This window comes from Aulonocara sp. 'chitande type north' Nkhata Bay, linkage group LG3 (assembly GCF_057382095.1).
Source record: "Aulonocara sp. 'chitande type north' Nkhata Bay isolate Kocher_YH1m ecotype deep benthic linkage group LG3, A_spYH_male_GT1.1, whole genome shotgun sequence".
NCBI classification, from domain to species: Eukaryota; Metazoa; Chordata; class Actinopteri; order Cichliformes; family Cichlidae; genus Aulonocara; species Aulonocara sp. 'chitande type north' Nkhata Bay.
In genome coordinates, this window is record NC_141346.1 from 74937504 (window position 1) to 74947608 (window position 10105).

The window sequence follows — 10105 nt, forward strand, 5'->3', positions numbered from 1 at the left end:
AGGCTGTTTTTATATAGAACTTCAGCACCAATGTAAAAGTTCTGGTTTTAGGAAGATGAAGAACATTTTCAGGAAGGATGCCGTCTGCAAGCAGAGCTGCTTGAACCTCAGCGCTGAGGTCCAGACTACTTCCTGTGAAGCCACGTGATGTAAATCTGCTGCTGTAACTTCACAGTTTACTGAAGCTAAATGCAACGTTACCATATAATCTGTTTTCAACAAAGGTTTCACTCCGTCCGGTGTTGATGGAATGATTCAGGCCGTACTCGTCAGGCTTCCCGTCGACCACACGCATTTCAGTCACAAACCCCGTGACTGACAACAAGGGAAACAGCAGAAGAAAAGATGTGAAAAATACTGGATGATGATGATGGAGGATTAACCGCGGTGGCTAAACTGTTTCCTGTCTTTGTGGGCGTACTCACAGGGAAGTTTCCAGGCACGTCAGTCTTGGTGGCTAAAGTCTCCATTTTCCAACATGTATCGCTACAGGTGCAAAGACACAACATTAATCATCAGTGTAAATATTTTAATGCTGTCCAAACGGTGTTTGCTTTGTCTGTCCTCTCGCACTCACAGAGGAAACGAGGACGCCACCTTCAACCCATCTTCAGTTGGCTCAACCATGGCCGGACTTCCTGTTGGCTTTGTGACAGCAAACCACTTGAAATGAGAGCAAACTGCAGTCAAGCACCACTTACAGCAACCTGTGGACACGCAAATGGAAAGCACTGAGAATCATACAGAAGCATAAGAGCTGTTTATGGTAACACGTGTGTGTCTGTGTGTGTGTGTGTGTGTGTGTGTGTGTGTGTGTGTGTGTGTGTACATTAATAACACACTGATGTATGTTAGTTTGATTTATGCTATATCTGAGAAAACAACTGCAGAATTTTACATCAAAGTTTCCAAAGCTGATGTTTTGTTGTTCACTCTGTTTTATATTCATATAGTTTGTTGTTTTTAAATCAGTGGACAAAATAAATATTATCACACAAAATCCAGGGTGAAACATAACCAAATAACCTAAATGGTGAAGTCATTATAGAAGTACATGTTGCAAAGGTCAGCCTCCTGTATAGACTGCTAAACTGTCTGGGGGGGCCCTGCCTGTCCTCGTTGGATAAGCTCCACCCCTTTTCCATAAGACGGAGACATTTGTATGAAAATAGATGGGCAGTAAAATAAAAAATAAAAAATATTATGGATGACTCTGTAAATCAAAGTCGGCCTGAGGCAGAAGCAGAAACCATGAGGAGCACAGCACCACTCCCAGAAGGGCACGAAGTGAAGCCATAGCTGCTGAAGAGTGAAGACGTGATGATGGAGGAGATCACAGATGAAGATCTGCTGCCTGCTGACTCTTTATATAGAAGAGTGAGACTATCTCCCCACCAACAGCTGCACTTATACAAACCCCAGGTGCTGGGATGGCTTTGAACATGTGACATTTTCTGCAAACACATGGACAGTTTCATAACCACAAAGATTATTCCTGCAGCGGCAGAATCGTATCCACTGTGTGAGAGGTGAACGTCAGACAGTTCTTAGAAAACGTAGTTTCTCTTTAAGCTTTTAACGTCTCTTTTACCCCCATTTGTCTAAAACTACTTGACAGCCCTTCATGTCAGAGGTTTATTACCTGTGCAGGATGGAGCACATGGTCTCAGTCAGGCTGGACACGATCACTCCTACAGGAAGTAAATGTGATTTTATTTCACCTGTGAAATGATGAAAAACAGCAGAATAGCTCACGCTAACAAACGGGTGTTGAAATGTTTCATTTTCTGCTGTTTCACAGGTCAAAAAGGGCGTCGAAGCAAACTGAAGCTGAGCTGCTGCTGCTGTTGTAGTGCAGCATCTGCTGTGTGCTTCATCAGAGAACCTTCTGTACACAGCAGACAGAGGCTGCTGCCACTGAAGTCCATCTGCTAGAGAGCTTTAAACACTGGTTATTGAAGTGGCTTTGATGATACTGATACACAGTCTTTGCTGCTGTCACAGGACAGGGATCCACCAGGGAGTAGTTGTCAGGATAAAGAGCCTTCGCTTCTCTAAATATAAACTGGATACTTGTAGGAAACTTTGGGAAGCAGCATTTTTCCTCATATCGTCTAAACTGAAGTTAGCTCAGGTGCTTCTTCCATACTTGCTCTGCAGAAAGCCAAAGAGTTTGGAGCTCTGCAAACATTTGCAGCACAGCTGGATGTTTGTAACTTTGGTCACCTCTGTATCATCCCTCAGATTCTTTCTGCACAGCTTTGAAACCATGACAGCACGAGTGATGCTGAGGAGACGTCCAGTTTAAACAGACCTTTATTCCTGGAACACAAACACATGAAGTGATGCTGCTAAAGAAGAACATTTAATCGCACTAATGAATCAAGCATCTGTTTGTCTGTCAGTCTGTCAACAGTTCCTCTGATCGACTTCAGACTTGGTGGGTATTTTGTTTTTGCAGCGGTCAAAGTCGATCAGCGTGTTGCTTTGTCTGCTGTAAATCTGCCTGTACAAAGGGAAACATGCATGTTTTAGATGCAAACTCACAACATGGCTGCATTTTTGTGATTATGTGTATTTTATATTGATTTATTCTATTATGTTTTGTATATGAATCTTTACAAGTGTGTCGATACAAAGGCTTGATTAAAACAAAGGTCTCAGCTGTGCTGTTAGGGATGCTCTCATATTTGTTTCAAATGTAATAAATCAAAGGATTTCAGGCTTTTCATCCTTTTATTTGTTTGGTTCTAACAGCAGCTGGATAAAAACATGCAGGTGATGAATATAATTGTGTGATATTATGAGCATTGTGAATAAAGAAAGAGCAGAGATAGTAAAAAGGAAACAGGTGATGGACGTGAGATTTTCAGAACAAAAGCTCCTCAGTGAGACGATCACCTGGACACAAGGTCAGGCAGCTGGGACTCATCTAGAGAGCAAAATGGAAAAGTGATCTGTGCAGAACATCACTGTTGATTGCAGTTATTTACATCAGACTTCTTCTCTGAGATAAGAGCACCATTTGTGGGAAAGATGACAGTATTTCCAGGCTGGATGCTGTTTGCAGGGAGAACTGAATGAAAGTCTCCTGCACCTCAGCGCTGAGGTCCACACCTGTGAACACAGATGAGGTCAATCTGCTGCAGCACGTAGAGCTTTACTGATCAGCAGGTTCAAAGGATTCAGCAGAGCGTAGAGTCAGAGCTAAACCTGGGAGTCACTCACGCAGTCCGGCTGGCGCATCTCCATCTGAACACCTCCGGTGTCGCGGCGCGGGCGTCTCAGATGGCCAACAGCCCCCGGTGGCACCTCCTCTCTCCACGCTGGTCCTCGGGGATTCCATCGTCAGGAACGTGCGGATGAGGGGGGCGCTCACGCTGTCGTTCCCGGGAGCCACTGTTGTTGACATAGTGGACAGAATTCCCAACATTCTGGCATCCCACCCACAGGTTAACCGGCTCATCATCCACATCGGCACCAATGACATCCCCAAACAGCAATCTGAGCTGCTGAAGTTGGACTTCCTCCAACTCTTCAGCCTCCTTGGTCAGTTGCAGGTGAGTGCTTTTATCTCTGGGCCCACCCCCACCTGTGGCAGAGGGATAGGCCGTTTCAGCCGGCTGCTCAGCCTTAACACCTGGCTTTCCTCCGCCTGTGTCTCCCACGGCTTGGGTTTTATTAACAACTTTGATGCCTTCTGGGAGAGGAGGCATCTTTTTGGGGCAGACGGGCTCCACCTCAACGCCTGGGGACGCCGTTTGCTGTCCGCCAATTTGGCATTTGGCGTACAGCACTGCCGCACATCGCCCTGTCACTACCCCAAACTGACATTACCTGCTGATCCGTCTGCTACTGACTGATGTCCCCTTGGTCCCAGCTCCTATATTTGTTCCACTTTTAACAGTAATACACAAAACTCTGGACTCGGACCTCTCTCTCCCACAGTCAACACAATACCCGTCATAATCACAAACAGAGCAACAGAATTATCATAAATCCAGTAACTCCAAAAACATTAATAACCTCCGGCCTCTTCAAAAATATCAACATCCATTCAACTCTATTGTCAAAAATCCACCAGTCTCAATCAGTATGGCACTTTTAAATGTCCGCTCTCTGTCGAACAAGTCTTTTATTATTAATGATTTAATCTTAGATAATAAACTTGACTGTTTATTTTTAACTGAAACATGGCTGGGTTCGGATGCACCAGTTGTTCTCACTGAGGCCTCCCCACCAAATTTTAATTTCTCTTTTTCTATTAGAAGTGGTGAGAGAGGTGGTGGGACTGCATCTTTAACCAACAACACACTCACCACCAAACAAATTTTATTTGATCATTTTACCACTTTTGAATTCCATGCTATTGTTTTCAGCAGCCCTCCAGTTTTATCTGTCACAGTTTATAGACCACCTAAAGACAGCGCTGCTTTTATCAAGGAATTCTCTGAATTTTTAACAAACATACATTCAAAATATAACATGATAATTTTAACCGGTGATTTTAACCTGCACATAGATCATCCTTCTGACCCTGCAGCAAAAGAATTCTTAAACATTCTTCACTGTTTGGATTTTACCCAGCATGTCACGCAGCCGACTCACAACAGAGGACACACTCTGGACCTGGTCATCACCCATGGGCTGTCCACCAGCGTGTCCTCTGTTGTTGACTTGGCTGTCTCTGACCACTACTGTGTGTTTTTTAACATCACCGGTTTTATTCAGCGGGAGACCTCGGTGCGACCTGTGAGGAGGCGCTATCTAACCTCTGAAGTGGCTGCAAATCTTACCAGGGTTTTAGACGAATGCCCCCCTGTGATTTTACCTGCATCCTGCGATTTGATTTTTAGTTATTTTAACAGCAAACTGAAGAAAAGCCTTGACTCCGTTGCTCCACTCACCACCAAAAAGATTAACGTAAAACATGCATCACCTTGGAGAAACGAAGAAGTCAAAAAACTCAAAAGAAATTGCAGGGCAGCAGAAAGGAGGTGGAGGAAAAATAAAAACACTATCAACCATCAAATATTTTGCGAGCAACTTAAAATGTACAATAATACATTAAGGAAGTCAAGAAATTCATACTTTGCCAAAATAATCAGTAATAACAAAAATAATCCCAAGGTCCTCTTTTCCACCATAGATCATTTATTTAACCCTGATTTTAAAAGCTCCAAAAGAACCCCCACAGACTCGCTCTGTGAGCAGTTTGCAGACCACTTCAGGGGAAAGATCAGCGCCATCAGATCTGATATTTTATCTAATCGTGATATGATTTTAAACACATCTGAGGGCTCGATTGTACCTGAGGAGACACTGGACAGCTTTGTCCTGGTTAATGCTGAGAACCTGCAGAAAGTTTTCTCCACAGTGAGACCCACCACATGTCTTTTAGATCCAATCCCTTCTTCACTCCTTAAAACACTTTATGGATTTTTTGAGGCTGAGCTTTTATACATGATGAATTGCTCTCTTCAGTTGGGTGTCTTCCCTGCTGCCTTTAAAACGGCGGTGGTGAGGCCCCTTCTGAAGAAGAGCAATTTGGATTGTAATGATTTTAATAACTACAGACCTGTATCCAACTCACCATTTTTAAGTAAAATCTTAGAAAAACTTGTTTTTACTCAGATTACTGATTTTCTGAATGATAGACAGATCCTGGAGATATTCCAGTCTGGATTTAGGGTGAACCACAGCACAGAGACGGCTCTCCTAAAGGTTTAAAGGTAATAACCTAAAGGTAATAACTATTGCATTTATTAAACTGATTTGCATTAGACTGCTGATTTATTGTGAATGAATGATATTGTTTTATGATGCATTATACTGCTGAGTTATAAGAAATACTGTTCGCAGAAAGTCATCGCCTTATTTGTCTGATTAGAAGAGAACAGCCTAACTAAGCCTAACAGGGGACAGGTACTTCTGCCCAACCTGGCAGCCACAAAGTGAACTCATTTAGGTAAAGATAACCACATGCACCTAACCAGCCTGCACCAGCCTGACATTTCTTCCTCCTAAGTAAAAACGAATGGATGGATTGAACTTAGAGTCTCAGCTCAGTTTTCTATTTTGACCACCTACACCCCAAGATACTCTTTTAAAAAGTGTTGTTTTCAGATCCCTTTGAAGTTCATAAAGGGCCTGTTCATTTTCATTCAGATGTTTTATTACATAAATGTTACTGTTTTCTTTTGATTTATGCTCCCACTACACTGCACCTCTACAAACAACAATGCCACGGACTGTCAGCTGCTTTTACATGCTGTGAACATGAGTAGGTTTGATCAGAGTTTCAATTATCAAAGAAAAGACAAACTGAGCAAAAAGAAGGAAAAAAAGACCAACTTCTTCCCAACTGACAAGAAAAATACTCGTCATGTTTTCATAATAAAGGCTCAGGCTCCCCATTTATGACAGCTTGGACCAATAATGTATGTTACACTGATGCTACTGTAGAGACAGGGTCAACATCTCTATTTAAATATAATTAATATACAAAACACAATAAAAGTTATACATGAATTATTCATTATTTTTACTATTGATAAAATTCATGTATACTAATCAAAGTTATACATGAGTAACGACATTATTAATAATGATTAATAATAATAATTCTAATGCCAACATGATGACTGTTCATAGCTCCTGCTTTGAAATACTGAACTTAAACATTGACCTGATGAAAGATCACAATTCACAGTGGCCCACTGTCAGAATCATTCTGAATATAAACTCATCGAGTTAATCTGAACCTTTCTCAAATGTGCTGTGAATAAATGCTGCTGCAAGCCACTGTGGGAAAGCTGTGTTATTATCATGGAAACATCTGTGACACATTCACAGAGGACGAGGACACAAAGGGACGACACGCAGAGGCTGTGTTAAAGTCAAAAATCCAAATCTTTAGTCCTAAACAGGCAGTGGTTACAAACAGGAAGACGAGCAGTCCATTAAACAGTCTACAGGGTCAAACATACAGAGAATTCAAACAGCTATTAAAAACAAATAACTGGACACTGAAAAACTTCAGTGATGTGTGAGGCACCAAAGGGAAGCAGCTGAGTATATTCAATGAATTCTCTTCAAATACAAAGACAGAAACTCCTACAGGCAGCATGCAAACTGAGCAGGATACACAAAGATCAGAGATTACAAAAGAAATCAGAAAAGGATTTCAAACTTACTGAGAGCAAGGCCTCTGTTACAAATCTGTCTAATAGAAAAACATGCTGTACAGATACAATACGCTCAGTGTTCATGGTCATTTAAAAACTGGCTCTACCTGAACCACTTCAATATTTTATGAAGTCACTGAGTCGACCATTTCTACAGTTTGTTTCCTTCATTGCAGTTAGAGTGCGGCTGGTAAGGATGAAAACACACACAGAGCGTAAATTGTCTTTGTTAGTAACAAACGTCAGCAAAGAAAAGACAAAACACACAAACACTCTCATGATATTCATGAATCATTAGAAAGCATCCAAACATTCTGCTCGTGGACTTTTACAGTCTTATTTGCACTCGCTCATCTTCATAATCATCCTGATCAATACATGACAGGGGAGGCTTTGAGGTAGGCGGGGCTCTCTGCTGATGTCAGCATGAAAGGCAGGACCAGCGTCTGCCACATGTTGGTGAAACATCACAGTACACTGGCGTGGTTTCCTTTCCAGATGTTGGACGTTTGACACTTCAACGTTGAGGCCAACAAGAAGACACAGTTTTGGGTCGGGTTGCTGCAGGGTTTCTAACTGAGCAAAAGCAGAAGCACACAGACCAACAGGGATCAGATGCTGAGTGTTAGAGGAACATCTGTGCTGATCACTGAATGCTGCTGTGGTCTCTTGTTGAAGTTGGCTGGTGGGACAGTCTAATAGTGATATCCTGCCCATCGGAGGAACACTTTTAAAAACACATGCAATACTTTGTTTGTATTACAGTCACAGTTTATCTTATTTTTGTCCTTTAAAAGTGTTGCTGTACTATAAAGTCCTATAATTTGAGGCTAAAATGGCTCAGAGAGTCTCTCTCTCAGAGGATCTCCTTTGAAAGTGGAGACGGCTTTATCCGCTGATCCACGTCACTTTACCTGGATGTTTTCTTTGAAGCTGGATGAAGACTCCTCTCCCTCACTCCTGCTGCAGCTGTGTGGTCCAGTTGGCCTCTGAGGTCACAGTCAACATCTGTAGCAGAAGAGGGGAAATAAAAGTCCAGGTTACCAAAACTGGGAGCTTTTCCAAAATAGAGCGTAACTGGACTTTTTCAGCCTTACAGGCAGATAGTCGTCTGAAGCTGCAGCTTTTTCTTTTTAGCTTTTTCCAATCTCTGCTCTCGGCTTTCTTTGAGAACATGTCTGCTTTCTTGGCATGGGTCTGTCTGCTGTTGGTGAAGAGACTAAATCCACATACTCGCTACTAAGATCTCCTCAAGTAGTCTCAACCAGATTACAGTTTAAGAGTAAATGTCTCCTGAGAGTTTCACCTTGGGGAGATGCTGTCTGGCTAACATGCAATCATGAGCATTAATCTATGAGGTGAAAAAGTCATTTTAAAAGCTCCAGCCACAAGTTTTATTTCATCTGTGTTTTGGTCAGAGTCCCATCAGACCTCCAGAATGGTGTCAGAGTGTTTTCTATCCACGTGATGAGCACAGGCCTCAGGTCCAGACCTCCACGGGCACCATAGCCTCTTTGGAGCTAATAGGTGCAAGAAGGTTTTGTTGGGATAGGAACTGAAGAGGAAACTGACGAGGAAGGCAAGGATCTTCTTCAGCTCCTCCGAGCCGGGACCTCTTTGTGTAGGCCAGCATTGGCCAGGTAGCCCTCCAGCATCGCTGGATGGCCGACAGTGGAAAACCTAGAGGAGTAGGAGAGAAACAGCAGCTTGGAGCATGTCTTTATACTGTTTAGTTTTTAGAGCCACAGACTTTCTTTTAATGTCATTGTTCAGGATCTATGACTGATTATGTATTTATTGTATTCCTCCATGACTGTGTGACAGCAAGTGGAAAAAACCAGCTTCACCTTTGTTGATATGCTTGTAATTTTAATATTGATTAAATGGCCCATGAAATAATAGAAAGCTCATATATGAAAATGTATTTTAAGAAATAAAATGTTAATCTGAGTACAAAGGAGTACACTCACCTTCTGGTAGATGGAGGTGTAGCGAGCGCTGGTGAACATCCAGGCCTCCTCGTAGAACTGATCACTGATTGGATCCAAAACATCGATGGAGGATCTGTGTAAGCGCTGAGGATCGTCCTGATGGACAGAAGGAGAGTGAGACAAGTGAAGATATACTAAACAACACTGTGACATGAACTGAGCCACACACAGTTTGATTCACAGGTGATTGACACATTATTTGACCACGAGCAATCTTTTCTGGTTTGACGCCGTCTTTGTAGCCAGAAACCAGCTCTCTCCTCGGCTTCCTCCACTACACGCTTCCCCCACGCCAGTCTCCTCCGTCACTATAAAGGGGAGAGTCATGAGCTCCATCACCCTCACCTGTGCCGTCCAACGTCCCGCCACCAGCCTCCACTGCAGCAGGCCAGAGACCACACCCCTGCCACAATAAGTAAAAGTATATCCTTGCTGTACCCTTGATGCTAAATGTGCTAAATTAACCGCTGCCTTTGCCCCTTTGGGATTATTCTTATGTCACTGGGATGTTGACCTTTGACCTTCACATTAGAGAGATGGGCAGACATAATTAGTGTATGAATTTTAAAGTAACAGGTAATAAAGAGAGTGCAGCAAATGTAGTCAGGTTTATTACTCTGTATCACACATGAGTGCCCGAGGGAGGCGGGGCTGACTGGGGAGACACAGGAAACAGAGAGACAGGGCTGACTCGACATGAAACGATGAAACGTGGGACACGGGAACAGAAACTAAACACAGGCTGAAATGAACACTGAGGGAGGGAGAACTAAGATTACTGAGAGCCTGATAAATAAGAAGAACAAAAACCAAGAAAAACAAGAGTCAAAGAAAACCAAAAACACAAAGCATTGGGCCAGGACCCACTGCTGTGACATTTATATGTGATAAAAACATTAAAAACTGCTCAGATGTTGAAATCTTTCT

The 10105-nt window shown here is 42.7% G+C and overlaps 2 protein-coding genes across 3 annotated transcripts in view; both read right to left on the minus strand.

The window, feature by feature from the left end:
- Positions 1-10105, minus strand: part of LOC147337028 (uncharacterized) — a 642403-nt gene that overhangs the window by 40022 nt on the left and 592276 nt on the right. The window lies entirely within an intron of this gene.
- LOC147337030 (phospholipase D1-like) lies at positions 6418-9459 on the minus strand. 2 transcript variants are annotated; one of them, XM_086287244.1, is made up of 4 exons: positions 9158-9459; positions 8619-8867; positions 8102-8195; positions 6418-7759 (listed from the first exon to the last, which is right to left on the minus strand). In XM_086287244.1, exons 1-3 carry the CDS (start codon positions 9329-9331, stop codon positions 8142-8144), a joined length of 477 nt encoding a protein of 158 aa, XP_086143370.1. In that variant the 5' UTR covers positions 9332-9459; the 3' UTR covers positions 6418-7759; positions 8102-8141. The 2 variants fall into 2 exon arrangements, with proteins under 2 accessions (XP_086143370.1, XP_086143369.1); XM_086287243.1 differs by having other exon boundaries at positions 6418-7763; positions 9158-9458.